This window comes from Emys orbicularis, chromosome 7, assembly GCF_028017835.1.
Source record: "Emys orbicularis isolate rEmyOrb1 chromosome 7, rEmyOrb1.hap1, whole genome shotgun sequence".
Taxonomy (NCBI): Eukaryota; Metazoa; Chordata; order Testudines; family Emydidae; genus Emys; species Emys orbicularis.
In genome coordinates, this window is record NC_088689.1 from 21,487,339 (window position 1) to 21,512,731 (window position 25,393).

General features: G+C 39.3%; 1 protein-coding gene across 1 annotated transcript in view; it reads left to right on the forward strand.

Moving 5' to 3' along the window:
* The first annotated feature begins 3,850 nt into the window (after positions 1-3,850).
* ABRAXAS2 (abraxas 2, BRISC complex subunit) overlaps positions 3,851-25,393 on the forward strand; it is a 30,852-nt gene continuing 9,309 nt past the window's right edge. The window contains exons 1-8 of the mRNA XM_065407582.1: positions 3,851-3,930; positions 6,565-6,655; positions 9,827-9,863; positions 16,352-16,418; positions 19,692-19,882; positions 20,563-20,682; positions 21,723-21,807; positions 24,226-24,340. Of these exons, the coding sequence (XP_065263654.1) occupies positions 3,859-3,930; positions 6,565-6,655; positions 9,827-9,863; positions 16,352-16,418; positions 19,692-19,882; positions 20,563-20,682; positions 21,723-21,807; positions 24,226-24,340 (778 nt within the window). The 5' untranslated portion in view covers positions 3,851-3,858. The remainder of the gene's footprint in view (positions 3,931-6,564; positions 6,656-9,826; positions 9,864-16,351; positions 16,419-19,691; positions 19,883-20,562; positions 20,683-21,722; positions 21,808-24,225; positions 24,341-25,393) is intronic.

Here is a 25,393-nt window from a genome sequence, read left to right on the forward strand (position 1 = left end):
ATTTTTATTCTGCACCTATTATATATTCCCTTTAAAAATGACCTGGAGATAACATTGTTCTATATTGTGTTGGGCTTATCAAACACAGCATTATCAGCTTTTAAAAGGAACTTTTCATCACATTTTAAATAATATTTTCCTTGCTGTTGTTTCTCTGTTCCATGCTTTAAAGGGATTATAATAATCAGTTTCCTTGTTCGTATGTTTTTTCTTTCATTATTCATTCACACATTGGTTCAGTTTTGAAAGGCTTCTCCTAAGATCTTCCAGTACTGAGCATTTGAAATCTATGTATTGAATAAAAAGGTATTGATTCTTGTATTAAAAATAATAATTTTATAAAGATCAAATATACAAATAAATAAATACTATAAATACTTATATTCCCTAAAGGAAGAAGTGTACACAATGAAATATATGACAGGACTTGCACCTTTTCCAAAGAACAAGCAATTAGGGATCTGAAAATGGGTGTAACTAGCTCGACACCGGATCAAAGTGATAAACCCTGAAACTACCAGATCATCTGTGCTGGAGGACCCACACAGAACCTCAATCTGATCATCACAGGGGTTCCCCCACATGGAATGGTTTGCAAGATGAAGGCCACAGCCTTTTTGTTTTCTAACACAAGGAATTACATTGTTTTGGGAATCAGATTCGACAGGTCCATTAAGTGTAAAAACATACAGCACATCAATATTTAGATAGAGAAATCAAGCACAAAAATGTCAGGAGAGTGAAAAGTTATGCCTACAGCAGCCTTCACTCAGCCTTTTTGCACAGCTCTTGAACAGTTTTAACAATATCAAGCTCCATTCTGCAAACACTATCAACGGTGCTGCTTCCTATCTTGTGTAGTTTCAAGGGTGTCAATAAGTGTTTACAGTTTTGAGAAGCTCACTGGTTTCCATGGACTATTCATGGTCGTCTGACCGACATTTGGTAGTTTGCAGGATTGGTCCTATAAATGTTACAGTAGAACCAGGGGCAGCTCTAGCTTTTTTGTCAAGTATCAGAGGGGTAGCCGTGTTAGTCTGGATCTGTAAAAAGCAACAGAGAGTCCTGTGGCACCTTTAAGACTAACAGATGTATTGGAGCCTAAGCTTTTGTGGGTGAATGCCCACTTCGTCGGATGCATGTCATGGACATTCACCCACGAAAGCTTAGGCTCCAATACATTTGTTAGTCTTAAAGGTGCCACAGGACTCTCTGTTGCTTTCTAGCTTTTTTGCCGCCCAAGCATGGCAGGCAGGCTGCTTTCGGCGGCTTGCCTGCGGGAGGTCCGCCGGTCCCGCGGCTTCGGCGTACCCGCAGCCGAATTGCCGCCGAATCCGTGGGACCGGCGGACCTCCCGCAGGCAAGCCGCCGAAGGCTGCCTGACTGCCTCCCTCACAGGGACCGGCAGAGCGCCCCCTGTGGCTTGCCGCCCCAGGCATGCGCTTGGAGCACTGGTGCCTGGAGCCGCCGCTGAGTAGAACCTCAGAGTTACAAACACCTCAGGAATGGAGGTTGTTCGCAACTCTGAAATGTTTGTAACTCTGAACAAAACGTTATGGTTGTTCTTCCAAAAGTTTACAGCTGAACATTGACTTAATACAACTTTGAAACTTTACTATGCTGTTTAAAAATGTTGCGCTCCATTTATTTATTTTTAGTAGTTTTCATTTTACACAGTACTGTACTGTATTTGCTCTTTTTTTTTTTTTTTTTTTGGTCTCTGCTGCTGCCTTATTGTGTACTTCGGGTTCCAAATTGGGTGTGTGGTTGACAGGTCAGTTTGTAACTCTGGTGTTCTAACTCTGAGGTTCTATTGTACCATATTAGGCCTCAATTCTGCAAGATTGGAGCCTGAAAGTATATTTTTTACAGCAAAAATAGGAATGAGGAATGAGGCTGTAGGAATCCTAGACCTACTAATTTAGCTTTGGCATATGAATGCACAACTCCCGCTGAATTTGGCCTCTTCATTTTTGTTGTTGTTGTTATACTAACTTGGGCCCCAGTCCTGCAAGCTGATCCAGGCAGGCTGTGCACAAGCAGAACTCCATTGACTTCAATAGGATGATACAAATGAATAAGGGTCTGCCCACATGGATTATCTTGCAGTTTCCAGGCTTTAATCTCTTACATTTAATGTTACATTAAGAATCCTTAATTTAATTCTATTTGGTTAATAAAAAAGAGTGAAAGAAGTATGAAAAAGAAAAAGTAGTATTTGCATGTGAAATCACCTCTACTGAGATACATAGTGTGATTTTTACTTCTCATTTACAAGTTTTATTGAACTTTGTATGAAACTATATATGAAATCACATCTCCCTGCATGGACATGTTATTGAGCTGCACCATTAAAATCACACTGTCACCTGTACATTATTTTGTGGGAAACCTGTCACAGGAAATAGCTGTTGCCACCAGTGGGGCAGATTTTGCTGATAGTGTAACTCCATTAACTTCAGTGGGATTGGCCTGAGGTGTAACTAGAAACAGAATTTGGTTTCTTATACTATTGTTCATCCATGCCTCCAAAACCAAAACCTTCAGTATTACGTATTCATGAAAACATAAATAGAAACCTTTGCGATTTTAAAATGACTAAATCTGTTTTATTATTATTAAATATGTTTATTACAGTAATGGCCAGAGAACCTGATGTGGACCCCCACTGTACTGGGTGCCATGCAAACATAAAATGGCATAGTCCCTACCCCATTGAGGTCTAGTCACCTGTGATATTTAAGTCTGAGGCCCAGAGACAGCATGGGCAGAGGGGTCTACAAGTCCATGAGTTATCTGACGACAATCTAACGACACCACAGTCAGGTCAGGGCACATGGAGTGGGTCTATCCCTGTGCTCTATACAGCACCATGTACACCGATTCTGCTAGGGCAATGCCTGGTGACCTGGCCTCATGTCTATAGAGTGTTGTGTGCACAGACACTACTTGGACAAACAGTGCTGACACTGCTAGGGCAATGCCTGGTGACCTGGCCTCATGTCTATAGAGTGTTGTGTGCACAGACACTACTTGGACAAACAGTGCTGACACTGCTAGGGCAATGCCTGGTGACCTTCCCTTGGTCTGTACAGCACTGTGTACTCTGATGCTGCTTAGGCTGCTAGAGCATTGCTTGGTGCCATTCCAATATTCCGTACAGCACCGTGCATGCCCACATTGCTAGGGCATTGCCTGGCAACCTGTCCCTGTGCTCCATACAGCGCCGTGCGCGCCCACATTGCTAGGGCATTGCCTGGCAACCTGTCCCTGTGCTCCATACAGTGCGGGGCATTGCCTGGCAACCTGTCCCCGTGCTCCTTACAGCACCGTGTGCGCCGACACTGGTAGGGCACTGCCTGGTGACCTGTCTCTGTGCTCCATACAGCGCAGCGCATGCCCACACTGCTAGGGTATTGCTGGCGACCTGTCCCCGTGCTCAGTACAGCGCCGTGCATACTGACACTGCTAGAGCACTGCCTGGCGACCTGTCCCCGTGCTCCGTACAGCACCGTGCGCGCCGACGCTGCTAGGGCACTGCCTGGTGATACCCTGCAGTACAATGACAATCATTACTAGTAGTGCATAGCGAGAGGTATTGATAGGCACGGCCCAGATGAGGGTGCCAGCTGCCCCGCCAGCACTGTGCTAGGGCGCACCGGTTCCATGGTGGCCGAGCCAGGGCCGTCTGGGGCAGCAGCGCCTACCCCTCCCAGGCGCCCGCGCATTGAGGCTGGCAGCTGGGAACTACATTTCCCAGGCATCCCCGCGGCGCTCCCGGAAGCCGGGGCGGTGGGGCGGTAGTGGGAGGGGGCGGCGCGGTGGTTTGTGGGAGCGGCAGCGGCGGTGGTCTCCATCATGGCGGCTTCCATTTCGGGCTACACGTTCAGTTCCGTCTGTTACTACAGCGCCAACAGCAGCGCGGATCACGTAGGTGTCCGGGGCTGCGCTCAGCTCCCCGCTGGGGGGCTGCTGGGAGGGCGACGGGCTCCTCACCCGTTCCCTGAAGGCCCCCGGCGCTGGGGGCCTTCAGGGAACCCCCTGTCTGCTTGCCCTGGGCCTAGCGCCCCCTGCCCCGCCCGCTCTCCCCGCGCCGGCCGCCTTTGCCTCACCTCTGTGTGGGGGCAGGGTGAGGGGGGCAGCCGGGGGTGGTGGGGTGAGGGGAAAGGGAAGTGGAGGGGCAGAGTTGGCGGGAGGGGGGCGTGCTGTGAGGGGCTTGGGGAAGTGAGTCTCTTATGTTTCCGCCCCGCAACTGGTCTAACGAATCAGTCAGAAGGAATACAGGGAAAAGGGGGAAGCCCAAGTGGACTGAACCCCTTGGTCCTACACAGGGCAGTAGGTATTAAAAGTGGTATGTGTTGTTGCAATCCAGACTAGGCGTTTGCATGTCAGTGCATTGCTGACATCAGTCGTGCATCAGTCCTGCCTCTAGGGATGTTTATTTCTCTTGTTGTTCCAGTTCTCGTTTAAACTCTAGTCTGAATACTTTCAGGAAATGGATCCCGTTCTCCATCTTCTCTTGCCTGCCCCACATGCCCCTGCTGAAATTAACCAGGTGGATAGTATGGTGCCGTAGTCGCAGAAGGCCATTCATGGGTGTCTAAACCAAAAGCTAGCTTCCAAAAGCTGCCTAATATCTTGAGTTCATTACTCTAAAAAGCCTACTTTGTTCTTATAAATAAGAGATTATTTTTACAATATTCTCTTCAATGTGCATAGTTTCTCTTCCTTGCATAAAATCATTTTGGCATACAATAGACATTGGATCATAATTCACTTAAATAAACTGCCTACTTTGACCATCCCTTGAGTATTGTAACTTACTTGTTGACCTAATACAAGTTATCACTCTACTTTCATTGTAAAATATATGTAATCAAGAAGCAGAAATTTAAAGAGAGTTTGTCAGTTGCATTATCAACATTTCTATTGACTGTGTTTCACAAAGTAAACAAAAAAGCTACATTTAATGTATCATACTACTGGAATTTATTATAGGGATTTTATAATGTCTGCAAAGGTCTTTCACCCTTGAAAGTAGATTTTTAATTTTAAAGAGTGTGGTTTGATTAACAGTCTGATGTAGGCTCGAATTCTGCAAACATGTATGTCATTAACTTTGGTTCCGTGAGTACTTTATTAGAAAGTCAAGCATTTGTGTGACTGTTGCTGGATCAGGGCATTGTATCAGTGTGCCATGTACTTGAAAGTTGGGGTGGGTGTACAGTAAAAAGTGGGGAAACATACGGATCTGGATTAAACCTCTTTATCCTACACAGTGTGCTAGCACTGGTCATTAAAAATATTACCTAGAGTCCAGATTGCAACAATATGTATTTGCGTTTTAGGGCTTTGTTGACATTAGCTTTTAGTCCAGTGGTAGGTAGTGTAAATTTGCTCTACTTATCTGAATGTAAAGAAACAAATGGCAACCTATTGTTTCATTATTTATATTGATAGCGCCTGATTATCAGTTATCCTATCCTAATGGAGATATCCTATTTCCTAGAACTGGAAGGGACCTTGAAAGGTCATCAAGTCCAGCCCCCTGCCTTCACTAGCAGGACCAAGTACTGATTTTGCCCCAGATCCCTAAGTGGCCCCCTCAAGGATTGAACTCACAACCCTGGGTTTAGCAGGCCAATGCTCAAACCACTGAGCTATCCCATTCCTGTGCTTGGGATAGGAACAGAGAGGGAAAGATGGCTTTAATTACAAAAGAATGATCTAACTCAGTATTACCAATTGTCCACCTACCCCAGTATCCTGTCTTCTGACAGTGGCCGGGAGTGAACAGAACAGGGCAATTAAGAGTGATCCACCCCCTGTGGCTAGTCCCGGCTTCTGACAATTGGTGGTTTAGGGACACCTGGAGCATGTGGTTGTGTCCCTGACCATCTTGGCTAATGGATATATTCTCCATGAACTTATCTAATTATTTTTTGAACCCATTTATACTTTTGGTCTTCACAGCATCACATGGCAACAGGTTCCACAGGTTGACTATGTGTTGTGTGAAGAAGTACTCCTCTTGTTTCTTTGAAACCTACTGCCTACTAAATTCACCACTGTTTTCCGTTTTATGGGATTGCCCAGCCCCATTGTCAGGTGTAAGTAGAGTAACCTCAGGGCTTCTATAATTTACACTCTGTTTCCTGTGGGCCTTGGAAGGAGAGAATAGCTGTGATGCAGTGTCCTCTCTGGCTGCACTACCTCTATTTCCATATTAAGTGCATAACATGGCCCCTGTACCAGGGGCGGTTAACAGAGTGCATATAGAGCCCTTTCACAAGTTTTATAATTGAAAATATGGTATTCTTCAAAAGCAATTTCTGCCTCATTCAATACATCTTTACACTGCCAGATTTGCATAAAGGGGCCTTAAGTGAAACTTAGAATCAGGCAACGCAGAATTTACTGATAGATTGCATTTGTGGTTGTTTAAGTCAACATGTTAATTTCAAACAGTCTTACATTTAATTCTTTTATTAAATGTGCTTGTGAATAAATTATACTAGTGTTTTCTTTCTGTTTTTAGTCTGCATCTTTTTTTTTTAATTGTAGGAAGGATTTCTACTGGGAGAGGTAAGACAAGAGGAGACATTTAGCATCAGCGATTCACAAATCAGCAACACTGAATTTCTGCAAGTAATCGGTAAGTTGTACTAAGCTTTGAGAAATTCTGGAAGAGGTGCCTAGTTAGCTCACTTTTATTTTTTTTATAAATAAGGATTTTTTTTTTCCTGTTTAAAGGAAAAAACTTTTTAAAAGTTTTCTCCTTTTTAAAGTAGGTATTTTTGCTAAATCTTCTGTAAGGGTAAGGCAAGATTTTACAATCTCCCAAGAAGTGTTATCCAGAATTCTTCTTTACTACCATGTGTGTATATATATGGCTGAAGCATGAGGAAAGGGAACAGTCCTTTTGCTGGATACATTTTTAGTGTGCCTCTCTGTAGAGTAAATGTAACTCATCTTAACCGGTCAGTAAATTCCACAAATAGCTTGAATTTTGTAACATGAAATGATTTAGGCCCTAATCTTGAAAATGATTCCACCCACACGCTTCAAATTTGATTTTTTGCTCCTTTGTATCTATCTTCATTAACTTCTGGTTTCTTTTATGGGACACCAAAATATTTTTCTTTCTTGGTAAATAGCTGAAAAATCAGCCATCAATACTGAGGCCATCCCATCTCTCAGGTTTTTTGTTGTTTGTTTTTTAAATAAAATGTAGTTAGAGGGGTATGGTCAAATTCATAATCATATAAGTTTAAAATCCTTACCCATGTTACGAATAAAATTGTATTTTAAACAACTAATTAACTGTTTAGGCTTCCTGTTTACTATTTTGCATTTCTCTAGACAATGAAAATAGACTAGTGGGTTTTTTTTGCTTGCTGTGACAAAATGAGATGATTCTAATGGAGATTTTAAAGATCTGTTTCTTGCTGCTGGGTTATTGCTGGCTGTTGTAGATATATTGATTAATGGTTGAACGGCAGTAAAAGGAGTAGTCAGTTTGATAGCAATATATTTAAGAATTGTCAAGGAGGTGCTCCTTTTTAATGGATGCATGTATAAATCAAAATAAAAATGCATTAAAATATTTCTATCAGTTTTAAGTTGTCGGTGTGTTTAAAGCCTAAATCCTCAATCCTGCAATCAGATCTATGTGCCAGCAGACCCCCATTGATTTTAGCGGGGTTCTGTGCAGGTGTAAGGGATTGGCTAACATAGAGTTGATTGCAGGACAGGGCATACATTTTTGTCCATGTTTGATAAACTGATATACATGATACCATGAACAATGACAGATTATTTTGTGTGTGAGAGGTGGGGAAGTATGGTAGCGGAAAATTGTTGATTTTGTTCTCAATATATATTTGCTTTGACAAATTTAAATTTGCATTATACAAATTCAGTTACTGATCTGAGTCATTGATGACAATAGAGCATATCAATACACTTAATATATAACTTCCGTTTCAGCACTAGCTGCACATAACAATAGTTGTGGCATTATAGGTTGCTTTTTTTCTGTCAGTAGACACACTTCTACAGTGTTATTCACAAACAGGGTAATTTATATTTTAGAAAAAATAGGGAATTAGCCCCATCAAAAGCTCTTTTGAATATTATAATAGTTCAAAATATAGGATTTGTGAATTCCTGTTGAAGAAACCACATTCACTTAAAACTTGGTATTAAGACCTGAAAGTAGTGTACAGAAATTAAGCCTCGTAACACTACTGTGCAATGTTTTTATCATTCTCGTTTATCAATTGTCTCAGTTTACCATAGAGGTTTAGTGATATCCCAAGGATATACAGCTATTCACTGTACAGAACCACAACTAGAATTTAAGAATTCCTGGTTTCCTCTTATATTCTATCCAGTAGACCACACTGTTTCAGTTTTTTAAAGAAAGCCCTAGATCTGGTCTAGATATAACAATGTAGCTGGAAAAAAACATGGTGTATGTTCCCAATAATTCTAGCATGTGTACTGCTGTTTGAGGTAATTACATTGTATGCTGGTATTATATTATTTACTGGCTTTGTTTAGCAAATCATTTCCATGAGACTCAAGAATGTCAGGCTGTAAATCTGGAGCTGGCATTAAGTTCATCTTTGGTTTGCAATTGAATAAAAATGTAACTTTCACAGCTGCATCCTTATCATAGCCAAAAACAAGTTGAAATCTCTGGAAGCACAAACATACATTGATGTGCAAAGACTTATTTTGGCAGTGTCTGAATATGGTGAGAAGTTAATGTGTAAAGTCTGTTCTTGGAGATTGTGGTTTGATTGATTGAGCTGAAATTGCTGAAGTTGTGAGCAAACTCTGTGGCTTTCAGAACAGCAAGTGATGAGTTACTCTTCAGGGAGGAAGGTACCAAGCAAAGTTACTGCTAAATGCTCACTTTGGCAGAGCTCAAAATATTATTTCTGTATAAATGCTGCCGAATCTATGGAAAGAATAGGGGATTTAAGAGTATTTAAGACAAAAACACTGGAAAGGATTGGTAGAGAAAAATAAATAAATGATAAACAGTAGCTGATTAAAAAGTCATAACTGGAAGGATACTTGGTACAAGTACCTAAAGCACAGAAACAAACTTTGATTCACGTTGAAAAGTTGGATATACTTTATGGGCTTTTTGATTATTTTCCCTTACTTGCCCCACAGCACAGATCTTTTATAACCTTTGCTGCTTAAATGTGAATCTTAGGTAATATTTGTTACTAATTCTTAAAATCAAAAGAAAAAATAATGCAGTGACTTTGTTTAGTTGTAATCACATTGGCTAAAGTGACAGGGAAGTAGTCATGCCAGGGTGGTGCTTACCCTCTTCTCTTTTAGGTCATTAATCTGTATTTCCCTTCCTCCAATTTGGTTAATTTGTCACATCTAACTGTTATGTTTGCTTCCTACACATTTTTCTATCTGTCACTGTACCATTACAGAACAACCGTAAGCAGACTACTATAGGAAGTTACATCTAAAAGCAAATGAATATGAAAACTCAGCAATATGTTAGATACTTAACACCCATAGAAGAATATTTTAAAATGTGATTACTAGGTTCACTTACATGTTCCTTAGGTTCATTATGCTCAGTATAATGCATTCTTAGACAGGAAGACTACTCTCTCACCCTACAGGGGGCAATTTGTTGTCAGAAGTTCCCCACAGACTGACAGCAGTATATTGTCTATGATATTGTTCATTATTGGAGATTTAGAAGAAATTGTGCAAGATACACAACCACAGTTTTCCCTGGGTTTTGAGCTGCTGGGACAGACACTTTCTTTTTTTATTACAGAAATCCATGACCACGAGCCTTGTTCAAAACTCTTTAGGTAAGCTATTTCTGTTGTTTGACTGTACTGATTCCACTGTTGGGTGAATCTGGCACATAAAGATAGGTAGCTCATTGAAATACATTAGCGTTTCAAATGTATATAGTAACATTTGCAACTGCTCTTTATGTGGTTGTATTACAGTAATACAGGTAAATAGCACCCATTGTAACACACAAAACATCCTTTGAAAGCTGTACTAACACCATTTTAATGTAGAATATTAGTTTAAAAAGCACATAGCAGCAAAGTATGTGTAGATACCATGGTCAGATTCTTTCCTGTGTTGAATTTTCACTTGATGTATTAGAGAGTGGTGGCAGTGAAGGATCCAGTCATGGCTCCCTGATAGTTGAGGTGGAGCTGCACCCTAGTATAGGTTGGAGAATCATTGGGACTGCTTTAACCTATGCCAGTTTGTCCCAAAGGGACCTGGGGAATAGATGTTCAGCACACTCTGGTCACCCTCACCCCAGATGACCCCTATACCAGGGCAGGGGGTGGTGTAGGAGCCAAGAATGATGACTTTGCATCAGCCAATTATTCTCCCATGCCAGAGGAATTTTCAGCTGGGTAGATGAAGCTGCTGTCTGGCCCCTCTGCACTGCCAGAATGTAAAAGGGAATCTAGCTCTGTATATCTTCATTTAGAAGACTCAGGCTGTGTTAAATCTAATTTTCCCATATAGACTGCAGTTACTAAGCAAAGATGGCTTCTAAATTACTATCGATAGTATGTGTTTAGAAGTTGCATTTTTAGAAATAATCCCTGGTTATGCTCCACACATTTGTTTTTATTTGGAGATTTCCACAGATTTACTAAGGAATGCGCCTCAAGTGTCATGATTGACATTTATTATATTAAGAAAGAGATGCTGCAGTCTGATTTGCTGTCTGATAATTACAGAAGGGATTAGTCTCATCCCTGTGATTTATGTGCAAGATTCTCCATATCTCAGGTTATGTCCCAGTATCTGGCTGGTCTTTTTTGGATGACCATGCATTGGTCCCTGCTGCTTTATGCAGTATACATCAAAGCTGAAATCATGTTCTTACTATCATCTTCCCAATTAGTTGATTGCTAATAGTTGAGTCAGAGAGGGACAGAGGCCTGTATATTTCATAGTGTGACTTCTTTACAAAAATATTCAGTTGCTTTTGAGCTCCAAGAGAGTCTTAAGTACAGACACATCTTTACGGGAGGATTTATTAAAGGTGGTACTCTATATCCTAGTAGTGAAGAGAGAATAGAAGTTGATGAAGTACAGGTAGGAACTGAAGAGGAACAGTCAAATGAAGAGTCCCGTTCAGTTGCATCACATGATGGTAGACAGCTAAATATTGAACAATTTAATAAGTGCTTGTATACAAATGCAAGAAGTCTAAATAGATGGATGAACTTGAGTACCTGGTATTAAATAAGGCCATTGCTATAATAGGCATCACAGAAACTTGGTAGGAATGATGATAATCAATGGGACCTGGTATATCACGGTACAAAATATATAGGAATGACAGAGTGGATTGCGTTGGTGGGGGAGTGGCATTATATGTGAAATAAAGCATAGACCCAAATATAGTAAAAATGTTAAATGACTGTATAATAGAATCTCTCTGGATAGAAATTCCATGCTTGAATAATAAGAGTATAGAAGTAGGAACATACTGTGGACCACATTACCGGGGTGATGATTGTGAAATGCTCAGGGAGATTAGAGAGGCTATGAAAACAGAAAACCTAATAATAATGGGGGATTTCAACTATCCCCATATTGACTGGGAGCATGTCACCTCAGAATGGGATGCAAAGATAACACTTCTAGACTCCATTAATGACTATTTCTTGGAGGAGCTACTTCTGGAACCTACAAGAGGAGAGGCAGTTCTTGATTTAATCCTAAGTAGCACCAGGGTGGATTTAATTTAAATCATGATTTAAATCACTAGTCAGGAAGACTCGGTTTAATCCTGGATTTCTACATAAAAGTACATTCTTGTTGGTTGTTATAACCTCAATACATATTCTTCACAACTCAGAGATAGATGTAGGTTTCTTTTTTAGAAGGTACACACTATACATTTTTAAAGTGATTTATTTTGAAAACTTTTCAGATTAGTTTTACAGCTGTATCAGAAAATGAATGATTGGTTATTTCATTTACCAAAGGTAATTGAAGCAGATATTTATGAAGTCATTGGGAGGTGAACTATCTCCAATTCAACAGGGTAACCATTAATATTTGGAGGATTTTCTTCCCATGTTGTGTTAGAAGGAGAACATCACCAGACAGACATTTAAATTGTTTTATTTAACTATTTCTCACCTCTCTATAGTATTTATTTAAAAACATTTTTGCTGTTAACAAGCATGTTATCTCTGGAGACACAAATCCACAGTTTGAGAACTGCAAAGCATCTCTGATGGTATCTCCCATAGGGTAGATAGAAAGATTAACCTAAATAATCTATACAGAAGCCCCTGGAACCCCATAAGATTGGGTCCTTAATCCATGAACTATTGGAACTCATTTACAAAACTTTTCTTAAACATTACATGAATATATTGTCTCATACTATAGAATTAGACTTTATAATCCCTATTACATGATGATATCATTGAGCTATAATGTATCTTAATTAAAATTATCTTTAGATAGTTTTTTCCCTCAAAAAGCATTTTATCAAAAAAATCCAATTTAAATTAAAAAAAAAAAATCAATTTTATTTATTTATTTATTTTAAAATCATTGGTTTTTATTCACCCTGAGTAGCACACAGGATCTGGTCCAAGATGTGAATATGGCTGAACCATTCAATAATAGCGACCATAATGTAATTAAATTTAATGTACTTGTGCAGGGAAAATACCAAAGAAACCCACCACGGTAGCATTTAACTTGAAAAAGGGGAACTACACAAATATGAGGAGACTAGTTAAACAGAAATTAAAAGGAATAGTCGTAAGAGTGAAATGCCTGCAAGCTGCATGGAAACTTTTGAAAAACACCATAATAGAGTCTCAAACTATATGTATACCCCAAATTAAAAAAAAAAAAAAGGGTAAGAGGACCACAAAAATGCCATCATGGCTAAACAGTGGAGTAAAAAAGGTGGGTAGGCAAAAAGACGTTCTTTAAAAATTGGAAGTCAAAACCTACTCAGCAAACAAAGGAGCATAAACTCTGGCAAATCAAATGTAAAAGTATAAATAGCCAGGCCAAAAAAGAATTTGAAGAGCAACTAGCAAAAGGCACAATAACAGCAAAACTTTAAGTATGTCAGAAGCAGGAAGCTTGCCAAACATTCAGTGGGGCCAATGAACAATCAAGGTGCTAAAGGAGTATTCAGAGAAGGCTGTTGTGGAGAAGCTAAATGAATTCGTTGCATCAGTCAGAGGATGTGAGGGAGATTCCCACGTCTGAGGCATTCTTTTTAGTTGACAAATCTGAGGAACTGTCCCAGATTGAGGTGTTAGAGGAGATTTTGGAACAAGTTGATAAATTAAACAGTAATAAGTCACCAGCAGCAGATGGTGTTCACCCAAGAGAACTCAAATATGAAATTTTAGAACTACTGACTGTAGTATGTTACCTATTGCTTAAGCCTCTGTACCAGATGACTGACAGATAGCAATATAACGCCAATTTTTAAAAAATGCTCCATAAGAAATCCTGGCAATTACAGGCCATTAAGCCTAACTTCAGTACCAGGCAGATTGGTTGAAACTATAGTAAAGAACAGAATTATCCAACACATAGATGAATATGATATGTTGGGGAAGCGTAAACACCACTTTTGTAAAAGGAAATCATGCCCCACCAATCTATTAGAATTCTTTGAGAGGGTCAACAAGCATGTAGACAATGGTGATCCAGTTGATATAGTGTACTTAGATTCAAAGTCTTTGACAAGGTCCCCCAAAGGCTCTTAAGTAAAGTAGGCAGTCATGATATAAGAGGGAAGGTCGTCTCATGGATCAGTAACTGGTTAAGACAGGCAACAAAGGGCAGGAATAAATTGTCAGTTTTCACAGTGGAGGGAGGTAAAGAGTGAGGTCCCCTAAGGATCTGTACTGGAACTAATGCTGTTCAGCATACTCATAAATGACCTGGGAAAAGGGGGTAAACAGTGAGATGGCAAAGCTTGCAGACAATATAAAATTACTCAAGGTAGTTAAGTCCAAACCTGACTGCGGAGAGTTACAGAGGGATCTCAGAAAACTGGGTGCCCGGGCAACAAAATGGCAGATGAAATTAAATGTTGATAAATGCAAAATAATGCATATTGGAAAACATAATCCCAACTATACATACAAAATTATGGGTCTAAATTACCTGTTAACACTCAAGAAAGTATTCTTAGAGTCATGGGTGGTTCTCAGAAAACATCCACTCAATGTGCAGCAGCAGTCAAAAAACCTAAAATGTTAGGAACTATTAGGAAAGCAGTAGATAAGACAGAAAATATCCTGCCACTATATGAATCTATGGTACACATACACTTCGAATACTATCTTCAGTTCTGGTTGCCCCATCTCAAGAAAGGTATATTAGAAAATATACCTTTGTTGCATTTCTCCGTACTTTTTTCAATTCTAACAGCTTCCATATGAAGGGAGATTAAGAAGACTGGGACTTTTCATTTTAGAAAAGAGCTGGCTAAGGAGGGATATGATAGAGGTGTATAAAATCATGAATGCTGTGGAGAAAGTGAATAGGGGTCACCCAACGAAATTAATAGATAGGAGATTTAAAAGAAACAAAAGGAAGTACTACCTCACACAGTGCATCATTAACTTGTGGAACTCGTTGCCAGGGGATGCTGTAAAGGTCAAAAGTATAATTGGATTCAGAAGAGAATTAGATAAGTTTATGGAGGATAGGTTCCTCAATGGTTATTAGCCAGGATGGTCAGGGATGCTATCTCATTCTCTGGCTGTCCCTAAATTTCTGATGGCCAGAAGCTGGGACTGGACAACAGGATGGATCACTCAACAAATTGCCTTGTTCTGTTCATTCCCTGGGAAGCATCTGGCACCAGCCACTGTCAGAAGACAGGATACTGAGCTAGAACGACCATTGGTCAGACTCAGTATGGCCTCTCTGATGTTCAAAGTGCATATACTACTCATCAGTAGCGGTGCTCAGTATGTGTTGCTCTTCCTTTAACCGTCACGTACAAAAACATTTTTGGCACACTACCAAAGCTTCTTGACTTAAATGTAGTCAGTCATAAGGAAGCTTTCAGCTGACCCACCCTGTGCTCTTGGAAAAGAACAGCTGTGGCCTTGCTGCTATTGAATAGGGTGGGTTTGGTTGCAGTGCATTTCCCAAGTGTTGGGAACTGAGCCAAAAATAAGGGTTCTAAAAAGGCCATTTTCCTGTATCAAAACAGTTTGCAAATGAAGTTGCTCAATTTTTTTACAATAATTGCTGGGTATCATCATCCTTGTAAGTAAGAATGATGATTCTGTAAATTATAGAAAACAGGGAATGATTCCCTGAACTATAGAAAACAGACTTATGGGGTTAGATGTCACTTTACATGAAAGAAAGCTTAAACATTTTAAAGGTGAACTGAAAGGATTATGCAATTAAATTATTCAGGATTCCACATTTGTAATGGAATATTAGTCTTAAAATTCAAAATAACTTGCATCATAAAACAAAATATAGTTCCCCCTTTATTTACCAGCCGAGTACTGAGTTCAGGATTTTGTTTTTCCCTGACAAGAGTTGAGATCATAGACCTCTAAATCACAGTGTTTTCCTGCACTGCTTTAGGAGTTAGTGATATCAGCTCTTGAAAGAGACTAAAGACATGGCAGGTAAGTGAAGGAGGAATCTATTTTCAAATGTTTTCCCCATGTTTTGAAATGTGTAAACCATTTGAATTCATGTTTTGTTATTGACTTAGGCCCCAGTCGTGCAAATGGAGCCACGTGGGGACACCCTTACACTTGCATGGATAACTGTGGACTTCAGTGGAACTTCACAGGTATAAGGGTCCACCCATGTAGATCTGATTGCAGGACTGCAGCCTGAAAAAGTGTTTCCATATTTTTTAATTGAAATGTAAAATTGCTGTTCTTTCTCTCCTTCCCATTTAGCAGGTGGAGAACCCAGACATCCAAACATAGGGCTTTTCAAGAGCTAGTCAGAGGAAACTTATGCAATCCAGCTACATACTCCTTGTAGAAGGGGTTGCCAGTGAAATAATTGCCACCTAGCTGTTGGGTGCAACAACACTGAAGATTTTTTTAAACCAGTAGTTAAACCAAGGCATGTTGTTTTTTCACCGTTAGTGGTCTCGGCACCACGTTGCTAAATTGCTGCATTGGATAAATGTAAAGCTGCTGTAGTGATTTAGTATTCTGTGGCTAAATTATGAGATAGTATCTAAAGATTAATTGAAGTACTGTATGTTTACCAAGATGACGTGTGAATAGTGTGTAAACTGTACCTACATTTTTTTCCTTTTCGGTTTAAGCTTTTATGACTATGCAGGCAAAGTTAATGAAGAGAGTTTGGACAGAATTCTTAAAGATCGAAGAAAAGTAAGTTTCACTATATTCTTATATAGTTCTGTTTTATTTCTTCCCCCTTGTATAGCATATAGGGTCTACATACAGGAAAAAAGGAAATTGGGGCTCATACAAATGAGCAACTGAACGTACTGCCTAGAACAGGTGCTTTCTTTTTCAAATCTGCCCGTTTATCTTGATTCGCATAATCTTTGGCAATACCAGGATTAAGCTTATCCTGTGCAGAGGCTATCAATCATGCCAATTATTTTGTCAATTTTATGAGTCTGCTAATTTTAAGTAGGGGCAAAAACAGAAGGACCAAATTCATGTTCACGTGAAACCTTAGATTTAAGTTCAGGTCCCCAGAAATTAATAACTAGTATTAACCTACTGTCACCAGCCAATGGCTGAGTTAGACTTGCATAATAATGACTGCACTGTGCAATTTAGGCCAACAGAAATGGGAGTTTATGTGAAATGCTCATTTAATCCCAGAGCAGTTACTGTGAAAATGTTCAGATACTCTTGTTTAAAAATAGTTATAGATTTATTACAACGGTCTGACAAACAGTCTTGGAATTCATATATTTCCAACATCTGAAATATTTTAAAACTGAAACAATATTGCCTCACAAAGTAGCTATTATTAAACTATTGTACCCTTATTCAACTGTACTTTGCTATTAGCACATTCAGTACTATATTAAACATGTTTTAAGTTTCTACAGTTAACCAATAGAGAGGAGTATTAAGCTCTTACCAATGGTTCATTTTCCACACACATTTAAAACTTGCTAGTGCTGTATCTTAACAATTAGCAAATACTTGTTTCAGAAGTTTTTAACAGATATGATATCCTAAAGAGCAGAACTGAGCTTCAAATTGGGGATAAGCAATTCTTAGAGCAAGGATAATCAATTGCCGTATATACTCGTTCATTAGCCTGTTCGTTTATAAGCCGACCCCCCCAAAATGGATAGGTAAAAATAGCAAAAACTGTATGACCCTTTCATAAGCCGACCCGATATTTCAGGGTTTGGAAAACTTTGGCTCCCGGCCCATCAGGGTAAGCCACTGGCGGGTTGGGACTTGGAGCGTCTGCAGGCCTGGAGCCCTCAGCTCCCTGTGGCCGCAGTTACCGCAGCTCCCATTGGCTGGGAAGGGCGAACCGCGGCCACAGGGAGCTGAGGGGCTCCAGACCTGCAGACACTCCAAGTAAACAAAATGACAATGTATTAGATATTCAATTCAATGATTCCATAGATTTTAAAATCATCAAATTTTGGTGTAGACCCGTTTATAAGCCGACCTCCGGTCTTTGATGTCACTTTTTTACCAAAAATATTCGGCTTATGAACGAGTATATACGGTATTTTTTGTCACGGTCCAAATTTCTTGGTCACGGTATAGTCAAGGTCCAGACTCCAGAGAAATATTTTTCATACCGCAATAACAATAATGATAATAAGTAAACAAAAAGATTTTGTGGTCAGTTCAAAAGCGTCTGGTAGTCTGGATTTGGCCCTACGGTCCGCCTATTGAGTACCCTTGTCTTAGAGTATGTCTTCATACAGACTTAACTCTTTTTGAGTTAACTTGGCTTGGTTATTTTGCAGTGTGGTTGCTCTCACCTACTTTTCATAGCTCAAATGTTGTATTAGCACCTGGCAAGTTGTGCAAACTTGAGCTGTAACCTATATCCCCTTACTGTCTAGCCAACGTGAGGTAAGAGTTTTTGTGTGTGGACAGGCCTAGAGTTGGGGCAACACTGAAATTATAACTCGAATTAACTCTATAGTGAAGATAAGACCTAAGTTATCTGTTCAAACTAAACACTTATTTCAGTACCAGTTCCTGCCCCACAAATCTACTTTTAGTTCCTTGTAACCATTTATTTCTTGTCAGTTTGCGCCAACAAAAGCAGTTGCCTCAAGTATGTCTTATGTCTAGTAATGATCACATGGGTCTTTCCTGTCTCAGACATTTGATTCTATAAGCACCTAACTCCAGCACCGAACAGCATAAATATGGTGTGTGGGAACAAGATGTTCTCGACTGTCGAAAGAATGAGAGAAGTTTCAGTCTTTTAGTTCCCCTTCAGGAGATAAAGCAGAAAACACTTCTTAAAACTGTCTGGCATTTTCTTTTCTTTTTTTTGTTAAGCCTGTAGTGTACATTTTCAAATCAAGACACCACTTTTCAGCTGAGTTTTATTTTGTTGAAACATAGGTCAATTTCAGACAGTCAGTAAAGATGCATTATCTGCAATCTGAAAGTAGATAGACTTGAGGAGGGGGAAAGCTTTTAAGTGTCATGTGACTCAGCACTCCAGATTTAAATTTAATGGATTCTTAATGCCATTAAGTTACCAGGACATCAACTAAAATAAAAATGCAGTTAGTAAATATCCTGGATTCAGCTGATTGCTAGCTGAGCTTCATCAGAATCCACAGCAGTAGAGGTTTTATTGTAAAAAGACTGCGTAATATTTGCTTACTGTTTTTTAATTTAATACAAGTGTCGTGCGTTGACACTTAATGTATGGAATCTACTTTATTCTTTTTGAATATATGGATGTTTTCTTTATAATACTGTGTACTCTCATGGCTCTTACTGAACCAGGTTCTGATAACGAGCTAACTTTCTGCATTATTGTCCCTTTATTTCATGTTAACTAGCATGTAAATTAGCAAGTTAAATACATGTTCGTATTTGGTATAATCAGTGAATTACTAGATGGATGTTATCTGCAGAACATACGAGTATGTCACAATTAAATGCTCAAAGGGATAATTTTAGCACTATACACAGCAGATTAATCCCACAGTTCCTGTGAATAAACATAAATTTGCAATTCTGTTCTATGATGCATGTCATTGAAAATGTATCTCATAAGTGCAACACAAGTGAATAGTCTGTTGCAGCAATCCTCAAAATAAAAGAAAAAAATCTGCCAGGTTTGAAAACTGAGCAAGTAGCAACAAAGAGAAGATGCTCTGGGACTTGCCTCAAAAATATAACCTTCCATTATAAGTGTGTTCCTAGATAGCATGAAGAGAATTAATTTATTCTTTCTTGTACAAAAAGGTTTATAACAATAAACCACTTAAACTTTCAAATGTGGCATTAGTGATAGTCTGTGTAAAATGTAAGCAATCTACAATAATTTAGAATTATATAATTGTCAGAATTTCAGTTTCTTAAATACATTAGCCATACTTTGGGCTTTCAACAGATAAAACTATAAATCTTTTCTGTCTCCATTAATACTTCGGGTTTTTTTCTTCTTTACTTTCATCACAGAATGTTATTGGATGGTACAGATTTAGGAGAAACACTCAGCAACAAATGTCATATAGAGAGCACATCATCCATAAACAGCTGACACACATTCTTGGAGTGCCTGACCTTGTCTTCCTTCTCTTCAGCTTCATCTCGACTGCAAATAACTCAACACATGCTTTAGAGTATGTGCTCTTTAGACCAAACCGAAGGTAAGCAGTCCATGTTCACATCAGCTACCACAGTGTGGTTGTAATTATACTCTTTATTGAAATTCCTAATAGCATTAAGAACTATTTAAAAAAATATCTGTATTGAAAGCAATTGTCGACTGGTCAAACTCTGGTTTTTTACATACATACATACATAATAAAATAGGGTAGCATGTTTTTCTCTGGAAGCAATTCATAAATTAAGCTAAGATTCAGTCAGGGCAATGGAAAGTTATTTTTTAGTCAATACATTTTTTAGACTAAAAACAGACCTTGAAAAAATTGTTTCTAAAGAGAAATGAGAAGTCAGTGTGGCTTTGCTTCTCCAAAATTACTGAGCTGGGAATGTGGCTTCCTTTCTGCACCTACAATAGTCTGATTAGTCCACAGTCGACGATGTAGTGGGTATGAAAGATAGATCCACCTGCTGGTCAATTTTGGTTTTGCATTAATGTGTTAAAAACAAAAAGCCATCTTTGAATATGACAAACTGTTTATTCAAAATACAGCTGACCTAGAAATTTATATTAGCTTAAATTTTAAAGGAGATGAGCTCCTCAAGTACTCACCTTGCTTGGAGACAGACCTGTCCACTTTGGGTAGGGAGGTGGGGGCATACCAAGACTTGCAAAAAATCTTTGGAAGAATAATAGCGGTCTCTTTCTAAACTTTCTCTACAGGTATAATCAAAGGGTGTCGCTTGCAATTCCCAATCTAGGCAATACTAGTCAGCAGGAGTACAAAGTTTCTTCAGTGCCAAATACTTCTCAGAATTATGCCAAAGTTATTAAGGAACATGGGTAAGTGGAGTTCTTTTTTAAATTAAGTATAATCCAGAAGGTCTACAACAGGGGTCGGCAACCTTTCAGAAGTGGTGTGCCGAGTCTTCATTTATTCACTCTAATTTAAGGTTTTGTGTGCCAGTCATACATTTTAACGTTTTTAGAAGATCTCTTTCTATAAGTCTATAATATATGACTAAACTATTGTTGTAAGTAAAGTAAATAAGGTTTTTAAAATGTTTAAGAAGCTTCATTTAAAATTAAATTAAAATGCAGAGCCCCCAGGACCGATGGCCAGGACCAGGGCAGCGTGAGTGCCACTGAAAATCAGCTCGCGTGCCACCTTCGGCACGTGTGCCATAGGTTGCCTACCCCTGGTCTACAATTTTTGCCTCCTAAATAGTAATATGAATATGGATTTCAGCAAGAAACAGAACTAAGTATTGAAGCTGTTTAATAATCTGCTTCCATTTTATGCATTCACCATTTTCTAAACAGCAAAACATATTTTTTAAATGAACTGATCTGAATTCTATAGGTTTACAACAACATCAAAGTTAGACTAATTGTAGCCTAATCCTGCAATCGCTCCCTGTGCAGAATTCCCACTGATTTCAGTGGATGTTCTCTATGTAGGGTGGATTTACAGGCTTTGACTCATGGTTTGTGAATGTTTATTTTCATAGTTATTTAAATAAATGCACAGACACTGCAAAATAACGTTTAAAAATGTTTTGGGTATCTAACAAAGACATTTTTCCAGTTACGGCATGGAAGATTGGAGAGAGGTGGGGGTTTTTTTTGTTTTTTTTTAAGAGTCTAATCTTGTTAGCGTCAGACTCGACAAGTTTTGCCTTTTGTTCCAGAAAGAGCCTCTGCAGCTAATACGTTGTTGCCTGGATACCGGTTCCTTGGGATAGAAACGATTTAGCAATATATGAAGTTTAATTCATTGTGTAAATACAAAAATCAAATCTTAAAGTGATTTGGAGAAAAACAGCTCAGAGAGACAGAGAAAGTTGTGATATCTGTTCTAATTTCTGCATATTTTTTTTTAGTACTGATTTTTTTGATAAAGATGGAGTGATGAAGGACATCAGGGCTATATATCAGGTTTATAATGCACTTCAGGAAAAAGTACAGGTAACTCATTTTATTTAATATTGGTCAACGTTCATGTGGCTCCTCTTTTCTGAGCTCTGGTAGTCCAGAGTTATAAGGAAACCCAGCTTTATTTTGAATTCAAAATGGTTTAAGGAAATATGAGAAATGACTTGTATTTCTTTACTAGTTAAACATTCATGCTTCTCTTATACCTTTTCCCACATGACCTGCATTTAACAGATACTTCTACAAAAGTAGAAGTAAAAGTACTCCATATAAGCATTATTGATCCTGGCTCTTTGTTGCCACCTTTTTTTTCACGTGAGAGTAATTATAATGTTAAGTAACATTTGAGAGAAACTTCTATTTTGTTTAAGTGCCCAGGTCTTGCAAATGGATCCGTGTGGGTGATCCCCATCCCCCACAAAGTAGAGCCCGATTGAAGTCAGTAGGACACCACAGCAGTGCAAGGGCCTGCCCACATGGATCTGATTGCAACATTGGGGTTTCACTTTGTACTAGATACTATGGGGAACTCTGCATTTATTAAAACTGACAGATATTTTGCAGGGAACATACAATGCTTTGGATACAATGCTTGGATCAGTTTTAAAAAAACCCGACTCTTACTGTAATCGTATCTGTGACATCTGAAAATGGCTCACTGCTGGGCTTCAGAAATCAACTAAGGACTAGATTGTCAATTTACAACTTGTCCCGAGTAGACGATGGCATATAGCTGTGCTGCCTCAGGATCAGACTCGTTTGGGAATTGTGACCTGAGGCTCCCCCTTTATATACACCCTGGAGTAATGTGCTACTCATATAGACTGGTAGCAGGTCATATCCCCCTCTCTACCAGCTCAGCTTTGCTGGCTGGCATGCAAAACGGGGAATGAGGCAGAGTCAAGGCTCTAGCCATCTCTGACCCTGCCCTGTGGAAGCTACTTTCCTTTAGTGACCCCACTGTGACCTGTTATGTAAGTGGCCCACAGTGTGCAAGTCACAATTTGGCCTTGCATGTTTGGAGGGTGGCTGGATGTACTTTTATTTTTCACACACGTGTGCGCACACTAACATCAGAGCAACCTTCCCTCTGAGCTAACCTGTGGACAAATGCTGTTTTCTCTGGACCTCGTCAGCTCTGCTCTCAGCGCTGCCCAGAGCATGGCACTCAGAGTAAAGAAAGATTATCTTTCCCAGGAGTTTCAGTGCTGCCTCCAAGCTCCATATTTGAAATAGGTGAACAGCTATTCACAAATGTGTTAATAAATGGGTTCATGGGACAGCCTTGTATAGTACCTCCTGCTTACCAGCATTAAGTAGAGTTAGATGTATGCTTCTGCACTAATCACTGGTGAGTTTAGCTAACAAGGTGTTTGGGAGAAATATGGAAAAATACTAACTTCCGTGGGGAACTGCTTTATTGCTCCTAGAATTGTGACCCTGCTGTCTTTTGGTGTCTAAATGGCACTGTTAATTCTGCTTGTGCACACATACCTCTTCATTCTTTTATCCTATGTCAAGTGTTAAAAGTTCCTTTTGTTGGTTAACTTTGAAACACGTGTTTCGCAAAGAATGTTGCAAACTAGAAACACCAAAAATGTGTTTAATAGAGCAAGAACAGATCTGTGTTTTCATTTATTCACTACACCTTTTAATGTTCACTATCAAAAACTTATAGCTAGAGGAAGAATGTAGAATCTGTCTGTGCAACAGGTATAACAGCCAGGAGATCAGGACACAACACATTTATCTCCTGACTCCTAGTCACCCAGCTACAACACAGTTGAAAGTGTAGCATAGATGTTACATTAACACATCACTATCAGGATCTTAAAGTCTGAACAGTTCAAGGATCTTTACTATATTTAACAGTCATGGTAATCTCATGTGGCTGTTGCTAGTACAGTTTCAGTCAGTGTGGATGAGGCCTTATTTTTGATACTGAGTGCAGAAAAGGTTAGCAGACTATCTGAATCACTTGTAACAGATGATAAAATAGAGTGATAACTTCTTTCCGTTAGGAGCTTCCTCCTACTATAATAATAATACCTAGCTCTTGTATAACTCTTTCATCAGTAGATCTCAAAGAGCTTCCCAATCTTTAGTGTATCTTCACCACATCTCTGTGAGGTAGGGAAGTACTATCATCCCCATTTTACAGATGCGGAACAGAGGCACAGAGAGGTTATGTGAATTGCCCAGGGTCACACAAGAAGTAGTGGTAAACTGTTTGGAAGTTCTTTCCATCTTGCAACAACTGAGCATAGGCCATGATCAGTAGGTGAAAATCAGTTTTCAACATCTCATTTCATGGTCTGGTTCAGTATCAGTGCATCCTCTTGGTTTTGTATTGTTTCTAGTCTGGCAGTATTCTCTGGCCTAGTTGTGTAACTCTGTAATGGATTTTTGGAGAATCTGGGTATAACTTATCTTACTGTGTTTTTCTCCCAGGCAGTGTGTATAGATGTAGAAAAGAGTGAACGAGTTGTTGAATCTTTCCAAGCTGATGTAAACAAACTAAAAGGGCAAATAACACAAAGAAAAAACGAAAAGGAGCAAAAACTAAGTAAGTTCCGTTACACTTATGTTTCATAACCAGGATCTGTAAGGACAAAACATTTAGTAGAAACATGGACTTAAGACTCGTTGGAATGATCTGCCTCTTTTTCTTATTGCAACAAAGATATGGGGCACAGCTATTGTCAACCTAATAGCTATTCTTGCAAACTCATGTTTATGATGCCTGTGATAGATTTCGATTGAAATAATTCCTAGTTTGTGAAAATACTTGCAACACACATCTCAACGTTCTCTATGCCAGAAAAAAAATATAATTAGCAAAATCTTAGAAAGTTGTATATGTGAACTGGCAAAATTGAAAATTTGAAACTGAATTGTGGAGAGGGCTATGTGACCCGTGTTAATATTTTTCTCCTGTGGATACCTGGCTCAATTCTTGCTCAGATTCCATTATTTAAGTTATCTTAGCCTAAAAAAGGTGTGATGTGGGATAGGTTAATGCATATTATTAACCTGGAATAATGCAGGCTATCAGGCCTTTGGACTGTAGAACATTTATTTGCATTATCTTACCTAGAGCATGGTGACTATGGGAGAGTGCAGCATATACATCAATGATTTTAACAAAGGATTAAAATGCATGCAGTGTTTCATATTAATTAACTTGTGTGGTTTTTTTTCCCTTTGGGAAGTTTATAAAGAGAACTCATTCTGAGAGAAATATTGATTTCTGTGATAAAGAATTTGGTGGGGTATTGCTTCTCCTTTAGGTGAATGACCTATGCTAGTATCACTATTGCTGGGATGAAGCATGGAGGGCCAGATGCCTACATCTGGCTGAACTCTGCTGAGTGTGGGACTCCAAGGTGTGGGAGGGGAAGGTGGCTGTCAGCCACTTCTCAGCTTCTGTGTTGCTGGGATTGAACCTGAACCAGCACTTGACATAGAGTGGCCCGATGGGTGCTCTTGGCTATGCCAGCTAATGGTCACTTGGGGATGGAGTCAGAGCTCCAGCCAGCCAGAGCTCTCTGGAGTTCAGCATGCTCCAGTCACACCCCTCCAACCCTCAGCCTGCCCAAGAATATCCCCCTACACCTCA